At 41.3% G+C, this 27365-nt stretch overlaps 1 protein-coding gene across 1 annotated transcript; it reads left to right on the plus strand.

Moving 5' to 3' along the window:
* Nucleotides 1–3127: 3127 nt before the first annotated feature.
* Nucleotides 3128–26280, plus strand: VAMP7 (vesicle associated membrane protein 7). Its single transcript, XM_075187177.1, has 8 exons — nucleotides 3128–3266; nucleotides 13605–13757; nucleotides 16319–16376; nucleotides 18352–18489; nucleotides 20257–20347; nucleotides 21145–21212; nucleotides 23116–23208; nucleotides 24259–26280. The coding sequence occupies exons 2-8, from the start codon at nucleotides 13612–13614 to the stop codon at nucleotides 24325–24327; spliced, it is 663 nt and encodes a 220-aa protein (XP_075043278.1). The 5' UTR covers nucleotides 3128–3266; nucleotides 13605–13611; the 3' UTR covers nucleotides 24328–26280.
* Nucleotides 26281–27365: the final 1085 nt, after the last annotated feature.

Raw genomic sequence — 27365 nt, forward strand, 5'->3', positions numbered from 1 at the left:
TTTCCACCACAATGACACCAGGATAAACTATTGTTCACAGCGCACTAATCGCTCCCTGCCAACACATTGAGGTTATTGCAGAAAATTCCTCCCTTCGTTCACGGGAGAGATTAAGCTCTGAATATGCAGGCAATGTTTTCTGAGCACAATCAATCTTATGCGGCATTGATGAGCATTCACCATTGACTTCAATGTGTCAGCACAGAGTGATCTGAACATAAATAGTTGTAAGTGTCTGACACCAGCTTAAGGCCCCTTACACACTAGTGTCTTGTAACATTATGAAAGCATATAAGCCCATTAGGTCCAGAGATCCCGTACCCACTAACATTGTCCTCCACTGACGCCCGCCCCTACAAACGAAAATGCAAGCGATTGTGTCGCTGGTCACACACCACCAGTGTATAAAAGCCCTTAAAAAGTAACACTGAATTAACATACTTGAGTGTTTTGCAGACATCACCAACATTGTTTCAACAAAATGAAATCTAACAACAGACTTGTCTTGATGCTAACTTCTATTGTAATATATAGAGAAGGAGGCTATAGCTCAGTATACTATCTTTACAAACAGAACTATTCAGGGGCTGGGCAATTAAATAAACTTTGTGTCCACAAATACAATGGGAGTGTCACAGTTCAGTAGGTTAGGATCCTAGATCTGCCTAAATTAGCACTACTTCCAAGGAGGTGCTGAGTCTAACGGGCTGACGGTATTCACCAGGGACCGCCGCAAGGTGGTTGGCTGACGGTATTCACCAGGGACCGCCGTGAGGTGGTTGGCTGACGGTATTCACCAGGGACTTCCGCAAGGTGGTTGGCTGACGGTATTCACCAGGGACCGCCGCGAGGTGTTTGGCTGACGGTATTCACCAGGGACCGCCGCGAGGTGGTTGGCTGACGGTATTCACCAGGGACCGCCGCGAGGTGTTTGGCTGACGGTATTCACCAGGGACCGCCGCGAGGTGGTTGGCTGACGGTATTCACCAGGGACCGCCGCGAGGTGGTTGGCTGACGGTATTCACCAGGGACCGCCGCGAGGTGGTTGGCTGACGGTATTCACCAGGGACTGCCGCAAGGTGGTTGGCTGACGGTATTCACCAGGGACCGCCGCGAGGTGGTTGGCTGACGGTATTCACCAGGGACCGCCGCGAGGTGGTTGGCTGACGGTATTCACCAGGGACTGCCGCAAGGTGGTTTGCTAATAGCTGCGTCTGCACTGCAGGTCGCAGCCCTTACTGGAAGTATCAGGCAAGACCTATAGGGGAATGTAGAGAGGAGAAGCTCTGTAGATAATAGGTTACAACTGAACTGATGAAGTGTCAGCTCTGCGGACAATTGGTTTACCACTGGGATAGTGGCGAAGTACACAATGAAGTGTCAGCTCTGCAGACATCAGGTTACAGCAGGAGAGATGAAGTGTCAGCTCTGCAGACAGCTGGTTAACAACCCAGAGGAGGGAGAACAATCAGCAGCAGCAATGGAGTCACGTCTGGTACCTAATACCCCATTCATACTGCACCAAAATCCCGGGTTTTTGCCGGGGCGAGCTCAAACGACCCGGGTCTTGGTGCAGTATGAATGGTACAAGTCAAAAATCCCGGGTCTAAAAACCCAGGTCTTCAACCCGGGATTTAACGAGGGGTAATTCCCGGGTCAGACCCGGGTTGCCTGCACTATGAATGGTTGCACAGAAAACAAGCTGATTGGCTGTCTGCCAATTCTATTGTCTATTCTATTAATCCAATTGTCTACCTTTCAATGACATCACCATTTTTCAGCCAATGAAAACTGCTCTGGTTATGACTCCCACAAATTGCCAGGGCACAGACTTGTGCAGTATAAACGGGGTCAACCCGGGAAATTCCCGGGTCCGAGGTGCAGTATGAATGGTGTTTCTGAGCTGGGACGCTCCGAGCCCCGGCAAAAACCCGGCTTGAAAAACCCGGGATATTGCTGGGGCGGCAGTATGAAAGCGGTATAACAGGTAACTTGAAGAACAGGCACTGATCTGCAGGGGGAAGTGCCTTTTGAATTTGAAGCCAAAATTGATCAGCCAATGGGTGTTAACCTGTGGGGTCTGCACATTGCCGCTTTAAATGAACATGTATCTAGGTCGCACTGTTCAGTGACGTCCAAGTGAAGTGCCGGAGACCTCCGTCTTCAGCAATTACTTGCTGTCAGCATCATTCAGGCATCGGAACTCTGCACCTTCGCTTTTAACGCAAGTCTGATTATACTGACGTCGTTTTTTTTCAAATCGATCTTTCTTTGTAGGCATGCTGGAGGTCGGCATTGTGGTAATCGTGGAATGAGAAAAACGGAGTGAAAAAATTACAATCACTTTTATTCATGTAAGTGTATGTTCAGTTATTTAATATAATATTTTAAATTTTTATTTTATTTATTTATTTTAAAAATAGGCTATTTTTATATTGATAAATATATATTGTACCGAAAACCACCCTTTAAGGATGGGCCGTTACTTATGGGCCAGTGCTGTCTGCTTGCCCCACAGGCTAAAGTCTGCCAGCCAGCCCCTGGAACTAATACACTTGAGGTGAAATAAGTTGTAATATAAGCCTATTTTCCAGCAGAAGACATACAAGAAGGATTGCAAATCATGTTTTCATCAAACGGGGAATATTCATTTTCATAAATAAAATTGGTGTGGACTCTTCTTAAATAAACTTGGAAATATGTTATCACAGTGTCATTAGCAGGGGCGCACGCAGGGGGGGTTTCTGGGTCTCTTTATATAAAACATTGGTTTATAATTCTACCTCTACAGTAGGTGTACCTTTCAAGGGGTCATACAAGACCTTTTAACCAAAATTTCCATTAACAACCATGAATATATTTTGTGTATTGACACTGCTAGCACTGGTTACAATACAGGACAAAGTTGAAACCTAGCTAATATGTAAGAGTAGTAGACATCAGAAGGTGTCCTATTACTATTACTGTAAGAGCAGCTATGGGCAGCTTTGCAGTGACTATATAGTGTTATTATGCCCACATTGCACTAGTTACAGGGAGTACACACTAATGTGAAGACTTTGCACAGAATACACCACAGGGGCAGGGGAGTGTACACAGGACTACTAGCCAGAACTACATCTCCCATGATGCTTCACTCCGACACACAGTCACCTGCGGAAATCAGCGTGATCTGTTCTTACAGCAGGGAGGAAGCAGCTGAAGGCAGATCTGGGATGTAATAAAGACCTTTGTGGATTCATACTGTACAGCCTGAGCATCTCCAGGTACGGAGGAGTGGTGGTATAGGGGGCAGCTCTGTCAGCTAGATCTGGGGGTCAGGGGGTACATTGGGGGTAGTTAGTTATATTACATATAAGTCTGCAGAAATGAGGAAGAGGGAAGGCATGGAAGGGTATAAGGGGGAAGTTAGATGAGGTTGATGTAAAAGAAGGGGGAGATGTAAGACTGAAAGTGAAGGGAGGTGGCAGCAGACAGATATGTGGTCATGTGATGCAGAGATCTGCACACACCAAAGGAGGCAGTTTTGAAAAAAATAGACAAAAATTGCATTGTATGTGAATAAGCTGCACTGAATTATTAACAGACCACCCTCTCTAATGGTTGGAGGGCAGTCATGTAGTCAGCACCCTTTCAGTTAAACTGTCCAACACTCTAGTGGGCCTGGTGTTATCTTTATAGTCATCCTGGAGGACTTATAGGAACACGATGCTGTTTATATTGGGTTTGGAGATGCAATTATTAGGTTATTTCCAGTAATTTGAGTTGTAGAGGAGAAAACATTGTGTAAGCGCGATTAACAGACATTGTAAACTCCTATAATGCCTGTAAGCAGTGGTATTTACAAGAGCAAGGAAACCTGTGGCTCACAAGTTATTGGGAAGTCCCAGCATGCTTCATTAGACACTGGCTGGGTGTGCTGGAACTTGTAGTTCCACGTCAGCTGGAGTACCTTCTTGTGGCTCACATACTAAATCTAGAGATAGACACAATGAGTGGTTCACTGCACACATTAGCAGGTTGTGATAATTTATTATTATTTTTTTTTCTATGCCTGATCCAAATCTGGGAACCATCAATTTTTGATTGGGGTAGTTGATTTTGGCGCTCACATGGAATGATGTTGATTTAAAAATGGGCTGCGGGAGCTTTGAGAGGTGGCATGGTGGGAGACACATGGCTGGATGGAAGCTGTGGATCTTCCCCACAAGATGTCAGCTCCTTTCACATCTCACACAGTCAAATTGTTGTTAAGTGCAGCAATCGGGGTGTATGCTAGCCGCTCAGGATACGATCTTGTTGCTTGGACTGGGGGCCATGCAGCAGGTGTGTACTGGCATCACTAGGGTCTGTTAGTGTGTGCATCAATACAAACATAGAGGGATGTGGTTGTATTTATTATCATCTTCCATGGTTAATGTTGAGTTGGAAACAGACTTCTGCATATCTTAATGCATCTGTCAAAAGTCAGTTTAAAGCATCATCATAATTATATTTTCATATTATGTGTTCACTTTATAGGACTATTGACTTTAATTTCTATATATATGTTTTAATGGCCTTGGCTGCCTCCGTTACAGGTTATAATGCTGCCAGGTAAGACTGGCATGTGAGCTGCCTAATATTAGCACCCTCTCCAACCTTATTTTTATTAGTAAATATGTGATAAGAAAATGCAAGTAGCAAGAAAAGTAAATGCAATTAACATAAAACAAGTTCTATGCTGTCTCATTACCAGCTCTGTCCTATATATGTGCTTAGTTTACCAAAAATAGAAAATACTACACTTTATTTTTAGAGAGTCTTCAAATAGTGTCGCTTGCATTATTCTTACATTCCCCAAGACTTCCTAGATTCTCCCTAGATGGTGTTTATTGCATCTGGCGACTGTATTCCACACTCATTCTCGGTGTGTCTGGTGAAATGTTGTAGTGAGATCTTTCTGTTGCAGTTCTGGGAGTTGCTAAAGCAATGCAAAAACATTTGGATATTTCACTGTTTGTTTTGGTTTAGTGTATTGTGTTGCTGGCAGCAAATAACAGCTATACTTTTGTTTTGTTTGTTTTCGTCAACATTTTGCCCTTTTGTTTGTGATATTTTGGCATTTGTGACCTTAGGTGATACTCCACCTTCAGAGAAAATTGGAAGCTTATTTGTTTCTGTTGTCCTGAGATATGATAACACATCTGCTGTTTTCCAATGCTCAGACCAGAGAATATATGTTGTATTGTCCAGGCACAACAAGCAAATTTACCTGGAAGTTAATTTTGACTAAAGCAGGATTCCCCCTTTAAAGACCTCATGTTGTGATAGTTATTTTGTAACCATGGACACATCAGTTTTATTAATGTTGTAAATAGCACCTAATAAATGATAGTTAGACAGGTGTGAATTTTGGGTGTAGGTCTGCAATGTAAATTTATTTAATTGACTCTCCTTTTGTAACAAGAAAGCTGAACCATAGACATTTTTAGATTCATTAAGGAAAGTAAGGTATAAAAATGAGTGAGTTTTCTCCTGGACAAAACCATGTTACAATGCACGGGGTGCAAATTGGTTGTTTTTTTGCACATAAGTTAAATACTGGCTGTTTTTTAATGTAGCACACAAATACTTGATAGCTTATTTGTACACTGAAATTTAAAGTTGATCTAGGACATTCCCTATTCCAACTATAAATCTGCCATCACATTTTAATTGTACCTCCCCCTCCAATGCAACATGGTTTTGCCAAGGTGAAAAGTTACTCATTTTTGTTGCTTTACTTTCGTTAATGAATCAGGCCCTAGAGATTTTAAACTGAGGTTTGCTGGCAAAGATTGACACAGTCAGCAGTTCCTACTTATATTAATGTGAAACACAATATTGCAATGTAATTTTGTCCTCCGGAACATTACTGTAGCAGACTGCATAGATCACTAAGAGGTTCTTTTGTGGCATGTAGACAATGGTAAATTATCTCTATCATCCCTCTGTGATAGGGGGTGGGAGCATTATGGTAATGTACGCCAAGGGATCCGTTACATTTTTTTTTACTGGCTTCAAACCTGTTTGTCACATGGTGTCATACAAATCAAATTGTGATCTGATTGGGCAGATCTGAAAACGTTAGAATGCAATACTTCCTGTCTACTGAACAACTAGATCATGTTATTCTTGTCCTTCCAGTATGAGACTGAATTGTTCCCAGATCGTTTTCAATTAATCTGTAATCGATCTTTGTAAAGTTATGCCTCATTTATTTCAACACTAAACTTGTAAAGTAACCGATCACTTGAGCAACACAGTAGATTTCTTTTTTTTTTCATAGCAAGAAGAGCAGAAAACACAGTGTAATTCTGTTCATTACAGACTCAGTGTTTCACAAATTCGCCTTCCCTTCCTCTCATTGCCCAATGTATGAGCATTAGTACACTAGAAGCATACAATACATCGTGCCTATTTATAATGTATTGGATCTTTTTATAGAAGCACTTGCTTTATCAGTCTGTTTTCCTCTAAAGTGGAGGAAATATGTAGAATTTGTTTGGCTAAATAAAATTCTCTAAAGCTGGGTACACACTACAGAAATTTCAACCAACTTTTTATGCCGAGCGATTTTACATGCGATTGATGTTCTGATCGCTCGGTCCATGGACTGCATACACACTAGCCTTGTTTAGGACGATGAAGGGAAAAGCGGACGTCCCTTTAGCGACTTTTTACAGCCATGTTGTCGAGAGCAATGACTGTAATTTCGTACTCACTGTTGTGGATCGTTCGGAAGTTTATACACACTACACAGCGGAAACGAGATTGGAACGAAAATATTAAACGGTACGACCAACCAAATGAGGCGACAATCGTCCATTTGGGCAGACTTTCGACCATTGTGTCACTGCACACACTGACCCGACTTTTGAACGAGCGGTCGTATGTCGGCTGATTGAGCCGATTATTAGATGAAAACTGTGTAGTGTGTACCCAGCTTAAGGTTCTGGGTGGATGCAGTTTCCTATCTTCTCTCAAAATAAATAAATAAAAAAGTTGATAAAGCCTGATCTAGACAGGGTGGGTTTGGAGCTCGGCATTTGGATTAATTCAGTAATTTGGTACTTTAATACCATGTACACCCAGGGCCGGATTAAGGTAATGGAGGCCCCTGGGCTAAGGGGGCCTCCATTCCCCCGTGAGGGCCCTCCCCCCTGTGATCCGAGCCGCCCGCACCCCTTCCCCCCCCCCACCCGGCACTTACCTCCTTCTCCAGCGCGCTGTATGCTCTTTACTGAGGAGATCTTGTGAGAGTGAGACTCACGAGATCTCCTCAGTAAGGAGATTACAGCGCGCCGGGGAAGGACTGCAGTGAAAGTGCTCAGCAGCACTGATCGGGCCGGGGGCGCCCCCGACCGATCAATACTGCTGCTGAGCACTTTCAAGGGCCCCCTGGATGCCATAGGCCCCTGGGCTGTAGCCCAGTTAGCCCTATGGTTAATCCGGCCCTGTGTACACCGCAGTTCTCTGTTCACATTATAGAGTCTAGGACAAGGAAAGTTGTCTTGTTTGGCTTTTCAGTTCGTTTTACTGCAGGACCAGTTAAACCTGTGTTACGTTGACATTTCCAGCAACAAATGTGAGGTTTTAGTTTAGACACTGCAGATCAAAGAAAGTCACTGAGATAATGGGTAATCAGCATTGTATAGTCATTACCCTTATTGTCTGGTCATTTGACTGCATGGATCCAGGTGGATCAGGTGGGGTGGGGGACTACCCCAGGTATGTGTAAATCTTATAGTGAATTACCATTACAATAGGAAGGATTAGGATACCAGTACCATGCAGATTACTATCCTACTCTAAATTGCATAAAAATTACATTGAAGGTAACTTTCAGCTGTCACATTACAACTTTTATATGGAAAACTGATTTTAAGCACCATGATTGTAGGATAATGTTAGTGTAACTTTTACTGCGTGCGCTCTGGGTGACCCATTCTACAACAGCAATACTTACTGTCCTGTTGGTTGTATGACCGTATCCCCAGGGTTCTCCCCAGAACATTTTATCAGCCGGGTGACATCAAGAAGTAGCTGGGTGGATGCATTTGCAATAATTAAATGACCTTATATTGAATAAACTAGGGCAGCACAATGGCCTAGTGGTTAGCACTTCTGCCTCACAGCACTGGGGTCATGAGTTCGATTCCTGACCATGGCATTATCTGGGTGGAGTTTGTATGTTCTCCATGTGTTTGCGTGGGTTTCCTCCGGGTGCTCCGGTTTCCTCCCACACTCCAAAAAAAAACATACTAGTAGGTTAATTGGCTGCTTTCAAAAATTGACCCTAGTCTGTCTGTCTGTGTGTGTGTGTGATAGGGAATTTAGACTGTAAGCTCCAATGGGGCAGGGACTGATGTGAATGAGTTCTCTGTACAGCGCTACGGAATTAATGGCGCTATATAAATAACTGATGATGATGTTAGATATTTATTCTTCTCTTCTGTCATCTGCAGCTTTTCATAATCAAAGTTTGTTCGATCTGGTCCTCCTAGTGAAATCGGCATCAGATTATTTAGTGTTCTCTGCTTCATGCGGTTTCTTAAACAGGTTTTAATTCGTTTCAGCTTAGAAAATCCTCTTTCACATTCAGCTGTGCTTACAGGGGTGGTCAGTCCAAGAGCAGCTAGTTTTGCGAAATTTGGAAAAGATTCTTTGAGCTCAGTTGTTGAAACTTTGAGTTATTTGTTTTGAATGTAGCTTTTTGTAGGACTCTAACTCAAACACTTTTGATGCAACTGCCCATTCTAGTTTACTATTTTCATAGTTTAAGATGGCAAGACTTTTATTTTTAGAATAATGCTCAAAAAGTTTATCACAAGCCTTAAGTTGATCATGGCTGTGTGTACTGAAAAACAGGATATGATTGACATATCTGGAAATCTTGCTTCTAGACGGTTAATAACTGTGTCTATGTATTTACCATCGATGTTCGTCATAAAAGCAGTTGCATTAGCATCAGAACAATGTATTTGAAGGTCTGACCATTCACCAGCCAGATGGAGATTTATAAAATGAGTAGCAGGTGTGTGTTTCAGTTCCATAATGCATAGTTTTGTAGATTCTAAGATAGGGTCTATTTCTGTTACATCTTGCCTTTGCCAGACTTTAGAAGCTGTGAATTTGTATGTTCTCATATATTTGCTTAAACCTTCAGCTGTGATGTCATTACGTTCAGTAGCCTCTTTGACACTCCCCAATCATCTCTTAAGGACTGTACTGCAAAGTCAACAGACAGCCACCTGGGGGTAAATGTATCAAGCTGAGAGTTTTCCGGCGGGTTTGAAAAGTGGACCTGTTGCCTATAGCAACCAATCAGATTCTAGCTATATTTTTGTAGAATGTACTAAATAAATGATAGCTAGAATCTGATTGGTTTTTCAAACCCGCCGGAAAACTCTCTGCTTGATACATTTACCCCCTAATTTGGCCATTTTACGGTTAAGAACTGTTCAGTATATTCTAGATTTCAGCTAAACCAGCCATTCTAAGTGGTGAATTTTGAAAAAAAAATGCAGTTGTCTTAACCTATCATTAAATTTTACTAAATAAGGCGGCACCTCAGCAGCTGCGTGGGCACTAACAGGAGCCAGCTGGTGGTTTATACAGTTGACCATTACTCCACCTGTTTCATCTTTTAATAGTTTTGCTTCTCCTCTGTGCTTCCCAATCATGACAACTGCTCCATCGGAGCCTAGAGCCACCAAGTTAGAATTTTTTTTCAATCCTCTATTGGCAATTTTTTAAATTATTTTGTTAGTTATAGTTTTAGCTTTGCTATCAATGATACTACATGTTGATCTAAAACAGTTCTCTTTTTTTTTTTTTTTGTTTAGGTTGACAAACGTATTAAATGTATATAATAAGCTGCTTCAAAACAGATGTCTGTTGTTTCATCACTCAAAACACTGAAGTCATCTGCACAATGCAAATGTTTAAGTATTTCACATCTTATTTGTGAAACCAAGATGTCAAGGAATTCTTGCATTATACTTTCCGAACTGTAACTTGCATTCTTTCCAATATTAAAATGCTTTCAGTATGCCCGACCCATAGCCTTGTAGTGCTCAAGCAAATTTCCATATGATGCTGTATGCGGTAGTCCGTTCTTTGCCAGCCAATACATAGTCCTTTAAAGCTCCCACAAAAGCATCTCTCTGCAAGTTACTCAAAACTGAAATTGATCGTTCAATTTCCCCTAAACCAGTTTCTTCAGAAACACATTTTGTTTTTTTTAAGTATATTTGATATTTGAACACGAATCAGTGTGTGATTTATTTTCCTCTTGGTCAATTAAACTTTCTTTTCAAAGTCTTTTACACGGAATAGTCCCCTAAGTCACTTCCTTGTTCGTGGACGGTCTCTTTCCATGTTTTATCCACGTGGAGCACATCATTCCATTATCATTTGCCAACAACCACTGAAATTTTTTAAACCAGTTGTTTACTTCTGCTACCACTACTGCATTTGCCACTGTGCCCCTCTCTGCCACACGGCAAAGGGCGGCAGGGTAGTGTAAGAACACCGTTAACATGTTTGGTTAAATATAAATATTCCAGTTATTTCACTTGTAGTATTGAGCTCAGAAATATACAGCTTTTGATTTAATTTTGTTATTATTATTATTATTATTATTGTGAAATGGTGGCTTTATATGCTCTTTTAGGGCAATACGTTGTCCTATTCAATTGAGTTTTACTAGCATAGTTGTGGAATTGTATACATGAGTCGTAGTAACAGAGCAGACTTCTAGTGTAGTATAATAGTGTAATTATTCTCGTTAGCGGATTGCAGATGTCTAACAATAGCTGTTTAACAGACTGTGACGAACCAGAGGCAAAACAGTAATTTACCAGTAATCCACCGAGAATTAACTCATTTGCTTTTTACTTAAAGGATTCATGAAATGTACAGCTGATTTTATGAACTGTATAATCAGTAGCGTTATTATTGAGTTAAACTGTTTAATCAGAAAATCAGTCAGGGGTCGTTCACTGGACTGATCATATTTTCTTCCTTCCCACCACTCATTTCACTGACTTCTATCAATATATCTGTTATTCTATCAATACATAAAGTGTCCTTTTAGCAATGATGCAGGCAACATATAGAGTATTTGAACCTGCCTTACCTAGAGCACTATAGACTTTTATCCCGTGTTGAATGAGCACAACACAGTAGCCCTTATTTAGGAAAATACTGAGATTTTATAACAGACATCGGTATACAGTGCCCATTCGTCACTGGCCTGTATAGATGCTTCTTACATGGTGTTTAAAATAAGCAGTTTCATTTTGTAAACCAGGCCTGTCACTCGCATTAGAGGCAGCTATTTTGTGGGCTGGAGCATTGTTTATTAGAATGGAACTTAGAACCAAGTTATATTATTACAGCCTGAGGCACTTTGTGTTGAGTTGATAATTTGCATATTGGTTGAGCTCAAAACTTCCTCCGCTCGGTACATGACTTTAAGGTGATTTCTAGCATATTTTACCTGTATTGGATGTCATTTCAGTAGACAAAAAACTATGTTACTTGCATGGGCCTGCTCACACAGCCCTCCAGGGAATAAAATGTTACCAAAGTGTTTCCTGTTCAGTACAAAAAGTTTTGTATATTACATGATGGAGTTAATAATAATTTTATCTTTATAAGGCCCCACAAAAGTCTACAGCCGAAGTAGAGCGTATGACAAAGACATACCAACAGGCAAAGTAAGGAACGCACGCGAGTCATTATACTGTACATAAGACATAATAAACAGGGTATAAACAGGTGTTATAAAGAACATACAAGAGACAAGGATGCACAGGTGGACAACGAAGAAGAGGGCCGAGCTTACAATCTAATGGGGAGGGACGAGGCTGTGACAAGAGGGGATGACAGTGAGAATGTAGGTGTAGGGAGGCTGGGCTAGTAGGGTTGGAGTTAGGAGGAAGACTGGAAGAATGTGATGTACAGGTGGGTTTTTAAGGAGCGTTTGAAGCATGGGAGGTGGTGGAGAGTCTGATTGCAATTGGGAGTGTGTTCCATAGGTGTGGAGCAGCACAGGAGAAGTCTTGGAGGCAGGAGAGAGAGGTGGTAACCAGTGAGGAGTTGGTCCTTAGTAGAGGGCTGGAGGTAGTACGACAAGAGAAGAGGTAGAAAATGTGTGTGTTGGGGGGAGTCTGAGGATTTTTTAGGTGAGGGTGAGGCGTTTTAATTGGATTCTATAGGGAATGAGGAGCAAGTGTATGGAGCCAGTGTAGAGATGGGCAGAAGCAGAGCCACAAAAAAAGGAAAATCTCCTGCGTGTGTAATATAACAACGATACATTCACTAATACGAAAATGTAATATCCATCTCTGTGGGTGACTTAACCAAGTATGACCAGCGGTACAGTTTGTATTTAAATAAGTGCTATAATAAACTATTGCTCAATCAGCCTATTGGAATTAGAAAATGAAGATATTTTTGGCTGAGATTGTAAAGTACTTGAGAGTGAGGCAATCTCCGGTATCATATTAATATAGCTGCGTGTCTGCTGGAGGTAAACAAAACAGTAAGCAAAAGTGAAAGTAAACTTTGCACAATCCTATCAGTTTATGATATGTTAATAATGGACAAAGTAACAAGGGCTCGACACATAATAAAACCAGACGTTTAAGTACATTACACAATCTACATTTATTTCTTCACTTTCAACCTTACTATGTAAGTAGCAGTTCCCTGAGGTTCTAGTCTTTCAGTAAATGCAGCTTTCAAACATTTTGTTACTCAACAAATACATGTGTTCTATTAAAGTAACACATGAATGTTATAAATTACATATATAACATCATTGTCTTACCTAAGCTGTGTATTGTTATGAAACCAAGGCTGGGTACAAAGACTGACCTTTCAGCAATATGAAAATGAATTGACAGTTCTCAGCAAAGTGTTACTATTATTATACAGTGATATCAAGAAAGTACAATTATCATAGTGCCCTCTCCCTACATGCCCTGGTGTGGGTGCATCAGGTTGTAGCAAAATGAGAGTTGTGAGTTAAAGATTGGGAGGGGGGGGGGGTGAAGGTGAGCTGAACAGTGCGTTGCTGGCGGGCCCCAAAGCAAAAAATTTGGGTAGGGTCCCGGCAACGCTGCTCTTTTGATGGGGGAGCGAGGGCATTGACAGGGCCCCCCCCCCCCCCTCACCTCCAGGCCCTGTAGCTGCCACAACCCCTGCACCCACTCTTGTTATTCCCCTGATGTCCTGGGTCCTAAGTGGGCCCTTATGAGCAGTAATGTTGCAGACTAGCTCCACCTAGCTTGTAATTATGGTTTGTATGTATTTATCTGGTTATGTGGATACAAAAAAAATCTGCCCACTAGAGCTTTCACTAATGACCTGGATGAGGGTGAATTGCATGTAATCAGAGACATCTCTCTGACATGTAAACTTGTACCTGCATAAAACCTTGTTTATTATCTGTAGCAAGGATCAGTGAAGGATATTGACTAGCAGACATCAGGCTGGCTAGATTTCAGTCACCCAACAAGTAATGTCTGTCTGCAGGTTGATCTCTAACATGTGCGTGTTACTCTTGGCAGGTGAGACATGGCTATTCTATTCTCTGTCGTTGCGAGAGGAACTACCATATTGGCAAAACATGCCTGGTGTGGGGGAAATTTCCTGGAAGTGACGGAGCAGGTCCTAGCCAAGATCCCATCGGAAAACAACAAGCTGACGTACTCCCATGGCAGGTGAGATGCCCGGGTGTGGTCTTGGAGCAGTAATAATAATAATACTGGGCGTTGGCTGCGGCTGTGTCTGAACTTTCAGTATGAATGTATTGTGATTCTCAGACATCTGCGTTCTCTGTAATCTCTTATTGAAAGAATAATTAAATAAAATTACATAATGTATAAAATGACATGTTCTATGTATTTTGCCAATCCTTGGAAATCGCCACAAAGGCAATTTTGTATAAATTAGCTGACTGCCAATCAGTGACATCCTGTTTGTGTAATTCTAAAATATATCCAAAAGTGAAAGTAGCTCTAGGGAAGAGATGTCAAGTTGGGGTACAGTTATTCAGTAAGCTATATTGCAAACCATGCCATGAGGTCCTCGATCAAAGACACACTGAGGCCTCTTGGGGCTTCCAGATCAGTGGCACGCTGCGGCCTCGGGGAGGGAGGTCCGAGATCAGTGGCACGCTGCGGCCTCTGGGGGTGGGGTTCGAGATCGCTGCAGCCTCTGTGGCGGAAAGTCCCAGATCAGTGGCACGCTGCAGCCTCTGGGAGGGGGGGGGGGTCCGAGATCAGTGGCACGCTGCAGCCTCTGGGAGGGGGGGGGGGGTCCGAGATCAGTGGCACGCTGTAGCCTCTGGGAGGGGGGGTCCGAGATCAGTGGCACGCTGCGTCCTCTGGGAGGGGGGGGGGTCCGAGATCAGTGGCACGCTGCGTCCTCTGGGGGGGGTCCCAGATCAGTGGCACGCTGCGTCCTCTAGGAGGGGGGGGTCCGAGATCAGTGGCACGCTGCAGCCTCTGGGAGGGGGGGGGTCCGAGATCAGTGGCGCGCTGCGGCCTCTGGGGGTGGGTTTCGAGATCGCTGCAGCCTCTGGGGCGGAAAGTCCCAGATCAGTGGCACGCTGCAGCCTCCTGGTGGGGTTGTCCGAGATCAGTGGCACGCTGCGTCCTCTGGGGGGGGGTCCCAGATCAGTGGCACGCTGCGTCCTCTGGGAGGGGGGGGGGTCCCAGATCAGTGGCACGCTGCAGCCTCTGGGAGGGGGGGGTCCGAGATCAGTGGCGCGCTGCGGCCTCTGGGGGTGGGTTTCGAGATCGCTGCAGCCTCTGGGGCGGAAAGTCCCAGATCAGTGGCACGCTGTGGCCTCCTGGTGGGGTTGTCCGAGATCAGTGGCACGCTGCGTCCTCTGGGGGGGGGTCCCAGATCAGTGGCACGCTGCGTCCTCTGGGAGGGGGTCCCAGATCAGTGGCACGCTGCAGCCTCTGGGAGGGGGGGGGTCCGAGATCAGTGGCACGCTGCGGCCTCTGGGGGTGGGTTTCGAGATCGCTGCAGCCTCTGGGGCGGAAAGTCCCAGATCAGTGGCACGCTGTGGCCTCCTGGTGGGGTTGTCCGAGATCAGTGGCACGCTGCGTCCTCTGGGGGGGGGGGGTCCCAGATCAGTGGCACGCTGCGTCCTCTGGGGGGGTCCCAGATCAGTGGCACGCTGCGTCCTCTGGGGGGGGGGGGGGGTCCCAGATCAGGGGCACGCTGCGTCCTCTGGGGGGGGGTCCCAGATCAGGGGCAAGACTATGAAGGAGGGGGGTCCTAGAGCAGTGGAACGCTGAAGCTTTGCTCTGGTACATTTTAATGTGTTCATAGGTTTTGTTTACCAAACAACAACCAAACCAATTTTTAGAGGACCTCTAATGCTAGAAGGCATCAAACAGCAAAGAATATTTTTAAAAATTAGTATAACATGTATCATTATGCTAATCAGCAGGAAGGGACCTTTATTAATATTGAAAATAAGCTATGGGCTTAAAGGGTAAAACTTCTAAAATAAAAAGTGTCCATGACCATATTTTCTAGAAATTGAGTTTATAATATACATTAAGATCGTTTGAGAAAAGAAAGAGAAAATCTACATAGAGCAAATACCAATAAATTCACAGAGATTTCCATAATATTGTGTGAATTAGTATTCATAAGAATGTAACCAATCAATAAATTAGGAACCAGAATCGAGCCAGATCATCCACAAAGCAACATAGACTCCTGCCTAGGGGCCACATGGGGGCACGGATTACTCTAGCCCATTTATATAAGTGGATTTTTAAACAAACTGGGTGGGGGAAGGGGGCCTAAACCTTTATCTTGCATAGGGCCGCATTTGGTGTTAATCATACTCTCCCAGTACATCATGAAGTCAGACCTCATGAATAATAGTCAGACAGTGCCCCGGCATTGTCACTGGTTCTTGGCAAACTGATAGGCTGCATACCAGTTCAGCCCACACAATGCATGGCTCAACTATGTGTAGGTACCGGTCACTTTAAGGGCGTCTCACTTTGTGTTTAGTTACAGCAGCTGATTTCTAGAGACATTGGCAGTTATTAAAGATTGATCCACACCTGCTAAAATGATCATAATGTGTCCATGTAATTCTATTACATACAGGGTATTACTCTCCCATTTCTACCTGCAGTATATTGTTTAGTAATTGCAACACTGTGTATAGAATACAAATATATTTAATGCGTTCTCCTTTTAATACTAGTAAGAGTGTTTTAATGTCAGCTTTGTTTTCTTTCCACAGTTATTTGTTCCATTACATCTGTCAGGACAGGATCATATACCTTTGCATTACCGATGATGTAAGTACTTTTTAAAAGCACTATTAATAATATGGATGCATTAGAACGTTATTTCTTTTTGCTTTTGTTTTTTTAACAGCTAATAAAACATGCCTTATATATGGAAAGATACCATGCATTGTGTGCTACATGACGCATTCCTTATTGTTAAAAAGTAATGGAGTTTTCCCACCTTATTCATCATAATGGAAAAAAATCACATCCTACAGTGTCCAGTTATTGACCAGATGGCAGGTGCGATAATGGAGAAAACCTCAACTACTAAAACTTACAGGGGCCAGTTCAATTCCTAGAATAACGTGCCCTGCGCACTATTAGCGTTAGTAATAGTACCGTTAATTTTTGCTCGCAGCCCTCGGGACCAAGAGCAAAAATCCGGGTTTAAAATTACTTTATGAACGGTAATACTATTAACGCCATGTTGTTCCTAGAATAATGTGGCGGAATTGAATCGACCCCTTAAAGTCCATTATTTCTCCACTACATTCTCAGCTGTAGCCATCAGCTACTGTATGCATGACGTGGGTCTCCGCACATCACCAGACTACGCAGTAAGACTGTATATTGCTTTATTTCCATGTAGTCATACAGGAACAGATTCCTTACAAGTATCTCTTTGCAGGTACTATTAGTTCTGTAGTATAAAAGAGATTGGTGAAATACAAATCTACAAACTTAGTAAAATCATATACATCAGACACACTCAAAGTTATTCAAAAATGATGTTCCTAGAAAATAAAAAGTGTTGTCATATATTTTGGTACTGTAATATGTATAAAAAAACAATAAAAGAAAGATGTATTGGTAGGAGATTTGTATATATTACCAATATAAATCTGTAGGTAACCTACTAAACAATCTCAAACAATGACCTCTGTAATGTTCTGAGCCCCATAATATTGGTGCAATGTTAAGTGTTACCCGAATAAATATCATAAGAGTAATTACTTGAATGAACTTGCATTGTGTTCTCTTAATTCATTGCATGAGTTTAAAGAGCAGGTGAAGCCAAGATTTGGCTATCTATCTAATTATTTGTATTACTCAGCTGATGAATATACGTGAAATAACAGTAGTTTATTTTACTTAATAAAATTTCTCCCCTATAGTCTCTGTCACTCCAATGCCATGTTAGAAGGGAGGTGCCTGGCAGATTTGCTTTTCAGAGATGCACAGTGTGGCCTGGTTGATTTATACATAGGTGCAGTGATGTCACAGTAGCTGAAGTGACTGCATTCCCGGGATTTTCACACCTATCAGATCCTATTAGTACACCATCCTAAAGCTGTGGGAGGAGCTTCAGCTGCCTGTAGTGCAGTGTAATGGTACAGGTAACACTGAACAAATGTACTGTACCTTCATATTTAAATTTTTATATTTCGGTGGTTCTTTAATCAACCCAAACAGGATCAGAGCTTAATCACCTAGGCCGTTAAGCTCTATAAGCGAGTTAAGTTGCCTGAAGCTCAGGGGACAATAAATTGCAGCGTTGCACTATACAAAGTCAACTGTGTAGCACAGCACATGGGAATAGCGAGTTACAAAACAAGAGATCACTGTTATCAGATGAATCTCTTCACATTGGTATCTAATAACCGCCTGTGCAGCTTAACCCTTCCAGCTCACGTGGGTGTACTGCTGATACATACATTTGTCCTTTTATAATATCTAAAGGCATATTCTGCAACCACCTCCTAACTGATAGTTCTTTCTTAGTTATGCATACTTATCAGGCCGGTGTGTATAATATATGCTGTCATTAGTAACATATATATCTGTAAAGGACATTTCCACCTTCAGGTAATTTTTTTATTTTATTGGTTTTAAATGTCCTCCCGATACTGATACTGAGTGCGCAGTGTCTCGGTTGTCTCTAAACCTCTACACAATTGTTGTTGAGGAAGGTTTATTGTACGAATAGCATGGCCTGTGTCTTAACAACATTCTGGTTCCACCAATGCGTCTGTAATTCCAGGAATTTGAACGTTCCAGAGCTTTTAATTTCTTGAATGAAGTTAAGAAGAGGTTCCAGACAACGTATGGATCCAGGGCACAGACCGCGCTCCCTTACGCCATGAACAGCGAATTCTCTAGTGTCCTGGCAGCGCAACTGGTAAGGTCTTCATAAGAATAAAAACCAAAAACACCCCCGTGCTCCAGCTTCTTCCTACATCAAAACCTTGAAGAGAAGATCATGTTCTATAGTAGTTTTTTGTTGTTTTATATAAACTAAATATATTCATGTGCTAGATGGTGCAAGCAAAATATACCACACATATTTTAAAGTGAGAAACATATTTTTCATCCACATATTTGAGTAGAAGATGGGAGCTGTACGAACAAAATATTATTATATAACATTACTTAGAAGGGAGATATTTAAGGCTTTGCCCCTTAGTTTGGCCTTTTCTAGCCTTGTGTGTATAACAGCAGCCAGTGATCATGTGAGCACTGAACAATCACAAGCTGTATAAGCCGGTCACATGGGCACATGTGACCACTGCTCTGTGTGTGAGCTGGACATCCTATGACCACATCCCAGGTCATTTCTCACAGCCTTTGTCTCATCCTCCTTCATAGATTTATTTCTGGAATGCAGGATCATTAAGGTGCTTAACTGTAGCTTCTGTGTATTGTGTTTGCATAGATAAAACAAAAATATATGTTTAGAAATGTGTTAAGAGATGATAACCAATACTTGCAGAGCATAATATGAAGAAATAAATATCTAGTAAAACAGTTATAAAATCCATTGCAGAAATAACAGCTAATGCCACAAGTAAGCCAACAATTTTGCCTGGATTGCTCTTGATTGCTCTACAATCAGGAACAAAAGTTATCAACCCCGTGGGACATTTATGAAAACTGTTCCACAGGGAACTGTAGGAAGGTTTAGGTTGCCCATAGCAACCAAGCGGATGTTGCTTTAATTTCCTATACCAGCGGTGGGCAACAGTCGATTCAACCGGCTGTTTAAGATCTTATCAGACCGAGGGGTCGGCTCACGTGACCTCCTCTGCACCGTGCAGAGGGGTCACACGGCATACCAGGCAGAGGGAGTGCACTGTGCTCTCCCTCTGTCCTCTGTGCAGCCCCTTTGAAGAGTGGAGCTATTCACGTGCTGGAGCTGTTCACGTTGTCCTCACTGTTCTTAACTGTGGAAAAATTTCAGCAGGTTGGTTGCTAACATCCTTTTTTCTTTTTAGTTACTGTAGAAATGTTATATAAATGTCATCTCCTGTCATAACTTACCCCCAAAAGGCCATGGTTTCTTAAGATTTTTGTATCTTAGCAGAGTTAAACTTTTTTCAGTGTCTTTCACAAGGAAACTATCACAACATGGTATTTTGGTGGTACTTTAGGAGAGGGTTTATGAAGCCTGGTGTAGGGTTGTGGCTTTTACACTTCTTGTCCCCTTGCCACTAACAGAGCATGTTGTCCTCTCAGGAGCAGGGATAATATGACAAATACCTGTGTGCTACTTGTTCCACACATGGGAGGAGATATGGATAACATGCATGGACACAGCTTTTAAATCTGCCCCTCTAGAGGGGAGACCTGTCCTTCTGTCTCTCCAACAGTGCGAGTTGTGTGGATATATCAGATTATTGGGACATTAATTATTGCACCAGCGCTCCTATTAGTTCTGAGGCAGGCCAATCAGTGAGGAGAAAACAGAAACAAACAGTCAGTCACAGGAAATGTATGTATACAGGGACACAAGAATCGGTAAATGAGACTGGATACAAGAATAAGGACAGGTTTCTTTGTTAATTTGGTGAAGCTAATGGAAAACTGCATAGGGGGTGTTTATATGTTAATATTGCTGTATTAATTGCTACTAGATGTAATTTTTATGTCCCTTTTTATCTTTCAATAGAGACACCACTCAGAAAACAAGAGTGTAGACCGTGTAGTGGAAACACAAGCACAGGTGGACGAGTTGAAAGGAATTATGGTCCGGAACATAGGTACATCTCTTGGATAAATGTATACATTGGAGAGGCGGACATCATAATGTAGGAGCAATAGAATTTTTTTAAGGAGCCAGGAAAGATTTCTCTGTTGACCTGAATAGAAATGACTCCCGGGGGTAAATTTATCAAGCTGCGGGTTTGAAAATGTGGAGATGTTGCCTATAGCAACCAATCAGATTCTAGTTATAGAATGTACTAAATAAATAGTAACTAGAATCTGATTGGTTGCTATAGGCAACATCTTCACTTTTTCAAACCAGCAGCTTGATAAATGACACCCCGGTATAGATGCTAGCAGTCCTTCTTGTTGTTCACATTGCTACCTGGCTCCTGGTATTCGTCCAGCTCTGCGCTGTACAGTTTATAAATGTAATATATTTTCCATTTAGAAACAAAAGAAAGTAATTGCTCCTGTTCTGTGATAATGTCGTACACACAAACATGATCACGGAGTGTTTCTTATTAGGGTGACCTCATTCAAGCAGATTAGAAAACTATGGCTTTCCAACTAATAAAACGCTGCGTCGTGAAGTGATCACAAGCTCTCACAGTGTGACATTAAAGAGAGTGGGGAAATCCCGGCTTTCTAAAATGCCCATGTGACATCGCCCCTGCAGTCACTTTGAAGAGCACAGTTAAACCATTTAACAAGGAGAGGAAAGCCAGGGGCGGTGTGATGAGCGATGTCAGTCCTGGTTCTCAAGATAATGGAAAAACTCCTTATGCCAAAAGAAAGTCATTTTCCTACTTTTATAAATCAATTATAGCAAAGTTCCATATTTATGTTTCAGATCTTGTTGCACAAAGAGGAGAACGATTAGAATTATTAATCGATAAAACGGAGAACCTCGTTGACTCTGTACGTATTGCTGCTATTTATATCTGTATTTATTGTACTTGTGTCTGTGCTCAAACAAAATACAACGAAACAAGTTTTTAATTAATGGGTCACTGTATAAGACACGTAGGGATTAGGGCCGTCATCACATGATTCACTTACACATGACAAACCAATGACAAAATATTGTAACAGGCTAAACCAAAATATTTAATAAATATGAGTGTTATCGCCCCTAAGTGTGTAGACCTGCGTGTTTTCTGAAGCACAGCAGCTTCCTTATTCATTCAATCCGCATCCAGCTATTGGCTATTGCATTAGACAGTGCAAAGCAGAAGAAGAGGTGTGACTGTGATCTCATGCTGCTATTGGTCAATAGCTGTGTACAATAACAATTAAAGCTCCTGTCAATCACGTAAACTTAAGTATCCAGGGTAGATGCTGTGCACGTCTATACTGCAGATGACGTTTACCTAGTTATTAACTAGTTCGGAACGTTGAACAGTTTGTGACCTGATGCAGCTGTTTTAGTGGCTTTACCTTTGAGCATCCCCGGTAGATAGTGAGCTCTTCAGCAGACTTTCTGTGACAGAGTATTTGTTTATACATTCATCCCTTAATATTTACAGTAGACAAATACAAAAGCATCTTAAAAATATATAATTAGAATCATTTTAATTTTGTTTTTAATTCAAATCTATATAGGGTTGTGTTCAGGTTGATGCCATATTTATCTAAATGTTTTATCACACACCCGTGACATGTAAGAATGATCAGCAGTATATATGGGCAGTAATGTACAGTAAAAAATTTTTTTTTTTTTTTTTAAATCTCATCGGACTGTAATAAGTGCAGAATGTTTACCCTGTAACTGAGTCCTTTGCTCTCCACATATAAAGCACTGTACCGTTCAGACATCATTGCTGTTCTCACTGAGTAAAGACTGACGTAGTAGAACTAGATAGTGACCCTTTAGATATGAACCATACAGTTACATTGCTGATTGCTAACCTGACCTTTCACTGCATCTTTGTTAGAAAGTGAAGTATTGCTCCGAACTGTAGAGACCTGTGGGCATACGCCAGCCTGCATAGTGTAATGTCATTCTGCACATGCCCAGAAAGTGAGCGCACACATATGAGCCTATGTAGACTTGCGCAAATCTGGCATTTACACCCGCATGTGACGGGGAAGGAAGGGAATGCCAACACAGTCCACAAGGCATGTTTATGTAAGTGCGGCTCATGGAGACCTGCAGTAACACACACACATGCCTGTTAGGAGACCTATATTTTGCACTTGCTATAGTGCAAATAATATCTTATGATGATGACTTGTAAACCATGCTGCTGATACGAAGACGGACGCATGTTGAGATGTGTATGACTGCATATGAATATAAATATGCTATTTTTCAGTGTCATTTACTCCATTTGTGAACAACTCTGCATCGCCCCCCTGAACTTTAGTTTAGTGTCCTAATTGGATACCTTGCAGATAAAAAAAAAAATAAAAATTAATAATAATAATTAAAAAAAAAAAAAAAGGAAAAAGCTGAGAATGCAGTCATTTGAGCTGCTGTGACATAATGTGTCCTGCCCTATATACTAATAAAACAATCCTCATTTCTGTAAAACCTATCTGTCAGTCACTCCATGTCTGCTCAGTTACATAAGATTATCGCTCCCTACCATGGAAACCTGCTGCAGAGGAGTGAGAGTGTGGTGGATTTATTTAGCTGTTAAGTTTACCTGTCTAGTAATACACAGGTTTAGATGTATATTTATTTAAAATAGTGGTTGTACGTGTCCTTTTAAAATATGTATACTTTGAGAGAAAACTGTATAGGAAAATACGTTTAATTTTTTTTTTATTAAAGTGTTTTTATGGCGCAATCCTTACATCTTGTATCTTACATCTCTAGTCTGTCACCTTTAAAACCACGAGCAGAAACCTGGCACGCTCCATGTGCATGAAGAATATGAAGCTGACCATCATTCTTGTTATCATAACAATAGTAAGTGTTCTGTGTTCTCCGTATATATAAGCAAGTTCTTATGTGCAATCATAATCTGTATACATTGGATACAGCCATTTTGCGGGTAGAGCCAATATTTGAGTGGTTGTAGCCCACCAGTTCACTAGTAGCCGTAATAAAACTCCATGAGAACGAGGCTTCTCCTTGCATGAGGTTCCTCAGTGATGCCAATGATTCCACATTCTGACGGCTGCTTCTCCTGTGTGTTGGTGGCACTTTAATAGACAAATATGTCACATGTATCTCCCCTTTAATTTTTAATGGACATGTGTTCTTCTACAAATATAACTTTATTTCTTTGCACATTTTCTTATCTCCCCAATACATGTTATTTCCCAGCAATCATGTTTGAAAAAAGCATCTCTAAGATATGGACGTCTCTGTCAAACACACAAAATCTAAATAATATTTCAATACAAGATTCCTCTTAAGGCACCCTCACCTCTAAATTATCTTTGCTTAATTGCATCTACAAGGGAATGCATACATAAGACCTCGTTTTATGCCAGCCCTTTCCACAGCCTATGAGGAAATTTTGTCTTTGCCTGAACTATTTTTTTAGACTTTGTGGCAGTGGCCGCAGAAACAAGAGCTTAGCTCCCCTCTCTGTCGCACAGCAGGGAACAGGTATTTTTTCAAACACAGCCAGAAAAGTAGGTTAGTACAGAAGAATTTTGCAGTACACCACAGCTTGGCAATTACTTAAGAGATCCTACGTTGGCAATTAAATTAGGTGCGAGGCAGCTCCGTTTGTGCTGTACCGGAGAGTAAGTCAAGTACAAGACCCACAGTACTGACTGCGGATGGAAACAGGGCTTAATTTAGCTTGCAACATAGGTGGTCTGAGCAAAAACTTAAATGAAGCCATCAGTACAGCGATCTCTGGTAAATTGCATGCAGAAAAATTATGTGCAAACTGACTCACACCTAATTGAATCACCCCTATGTCTATGTTACAGTGAATACATGAGGATGAGCATCTATGTTGCTTTAGTAGTCATGTTATCATCATGTTTCTGTTTCTCGCAGGTAATCATCTACATCATTGTGACGGCAGCATGTGGAGGGTTGACGTGGCCCAGCTGTGTGAATAAGTAATCTCCTTTCTTCTAATGCATGAAAGCGTTCAACAATAACCAGAAATTAAAGATCTATCTATTCACTCATGTAGCATCCCGAGAAAAGAGACTTGATGAAAAAGCCTTTTCCCCCAGGCACTGAGGTGTCAGATTTTCTCCATAATTCTCTAATCCCTCCATCATTAATGGACATTGTATCTCTATGCCTTATAACCTATATACAAGGAAACCTCACCCAGGAAGCCTTTCATCCTGTACAAAGACACTTCAATGAGATGAAGATCGGCAACTGGAGAGATTTCTTCTTTGGCAGTAGATTTTTTTTTTTTTTCCACAGCTTTATTTTCTTCCAAATATCTCTTGTCTGTTTTTTTTTTTTTCAACAGGTTCATGTTTTTAATCTCCACCGAGTGTTTAAAATGTTTTTGTTTTTACTCATCCAGCTGCACTTTCCTCATCTTCTTGGTTCTACCAGATATACTATTTGACGCCAATTTGGCACACTCTCATCTTAATGTGACATAAACCACAGTCCACGTTTAATATATGTCTGACACACACACATTATTTGAAATTTGCTCTAGTTGCTATTAAACAGTGATTAAAGCTCACTAACATTGTGAACCCGTTGCTCGGCTGATTTGTCTGCGTGCTGAGGATAGTTGCATATGTAGGACTGTGCCACCATTTTGAATTGCCTCAGAAATTACAAGTCACACGGTGTGGGCCCCAAGGCTTGTTAATTCATTTTCTCTCAGATTTATCTCCTGTGTAAAGTTCAATGATAGTTACAGGATTCTTCCATTTCATAGGGAAAGTGGTTTATATCCAAAATGTGAAATACATATTTTTTTCTGTCTTGGGCTTCGTGTGTAGTACTGTAAATGAGCATGCTGAGGTAAAATGAAGGCAAAATTGAAGCAATGCGCAATAAAACTACTACAGTTTAAATTCAGATTGTTTAATTTGCAAAAGCAAATCCAGAGACATAATCCAGACCTAGTCTGATTATTTATTAAGGCCCCTGCATTAATATGATTTTTGATCGCTGCAATCTTTTTTCAGCCAGTCTTTGCTCAGCTCCCGGTTGATACTGGCAAAGCAGCTTGGGCATGCACACTGGAGCAGGAAGCCCGGAGGTTGGCTTTCAGCTGCAGATTCTATCTGAAAAATTTTTAAAGTAAAAAAAAATAACATTCCCCCCTCCACCCTTCATGTTAGCATCGTAGGCCAGTGGCAGTAATTGGGGAAGCTTCGCAGGTGCTCCTATGCCAGTGTCGGCTAACCTGTGACACTCCAGGTGTTGTGAAACTACAAGTCCCAGCATGCTTTGCCAATATATAGCAGCTTATTGCTGGAAGGGTATGCTGGGACTTGTAGTTGCACAACACCTGGCGTGTCACAGGTTAGCCAACACTGTCCTATGCGATGGCTTTTCACCGACGATAGTCTTCAACCGCCTGGGGCTTTGGTAAATAGGGAGATGCCCTAAATACTACAAAAACTCCAGTTTTAGGAGAATTTAGGGCTTATCATCTTTTAATAAATAGACCTCTCTATCTGTAAACTAATCTATGAAGTACAGTTGCTTCTATCTTGATACATCTTTTCAGCTACACAAACCTATGTGACATTTCTAAACTGTTGATGAACTTTCCTTTTTTACCTGTGGAAGTGTTTCCCTTTTGCGTCCTTCACTTTTATGGATTTGTGAGCAGGAATACACCTTGTGTGCTGCTAAGAATGTAACGAGTGAGAAGAAAATTGCACTTCAAATTGAATGTTATACAGTGGTTTTTTTTTTTTTGTTGGAGCAAACTGTATGTCCACCATAATTTTGCTGAAACGTTTAATGTGTTTGTTGCAGTTGTTTTCTAAAATGACGACTAGAATGATTTTTGCTTTATGTATAATTTTTTTATTCTGTAATAATATGTCTTAGACTGCTGAAAATAAAGATAAAAGCACCATGGCACTTTGAGAGGCGTATATTTACACCATACGGAGTTTAAACTACACTGAAAATACAATTGGTTGATGTCAAACTGCTACAAGCACCATTCACAAGATTTGTGAAAGTGCCAAGAACTTGCCAAAACATAAGATATGAGGCCGCATGGATGGACCTCTACCCTTCAAAAGGAACGTACATTACCCTTGCCATCAGTAATACATTAAAATAATACATTTAATCAAACAAAGGGATACCTTTCCAAAATAATCTCATTATTGATATTTCAACGGCAACCCTTAGAAAGTGTGGGCATTGATTTAAAGTTTTTACAACAAAAGGGCTTGTTCTGATGGAGAACTTTCACCTACAGACTGTTTCTGCCTTGTTTGGTCTCATCAGTGCAGGATAGGTTGTTCTGCTCAGAATATCATGTACTAGAGATGGCTACCTTGGGCTAGAAGGATTACATGTAATTGTAATATCTTTAGTTTTGCCAAGGTATGTAAACATTTACACATTCATGTGTTTACATTTGGTATTCAATCAGTTTGTGTTGTATTGATGTTCCTTTGCCATATGATTCTTTAGGCTTATTGCCAGAAGTTTATCCTGAGAATGACAGACATGTCTTGTACTATGTGAATGGTACCATTTAATTATTATTGCTAGCTCTGCAACTTGGTGTATTGCTCTGGTAATAAGCGACACTGCATTATTAAGTGTTAATGTCTACCACCCGGAGTAAGATTGAATGTTGGTTGTACTAACTGTATTTCCTTATTTCATGTAAACCTTTCTCTTTATTTAACCTAAACTAGTTTTACATTAATAAAGTAAAGAAAATGCAATGTTCTGATAACTGGCCACATTATAAGACTATTAACTGGGTGGGGACAGGTCTTTAAATGACAATCTACTAAAGATCACATTTGGGGCTCATTTGTCTTGTGAGTACAGATACAATGCAGTCTAATATGAAAACAAGCATCTTGTAAGATTCAAAAAAAAACTATTGCTTATATAGCACCAGTCATATTACACAGCGCAGTACAGTTAGTCCTTCACAACAGTCCCTGTACCCTTTGGAGCTTAGTATAAATTAT

The sequence above is a fragment of the Mixophyes fleayi genome, chromosome 9 (assembly GCF_038048845.1).
Source record: "Mixophyes fleayi isolate aMixFle1 chromosome 9, aMixFle1.hap1, whole genome shotgun sequence".
NCBI classification, from domain to species: Eukaryota; Metazoa; Chordata; class Amphibia; order Anura; family Limnodynastidae; genus Mixophyes; species Mixophyes fleayi.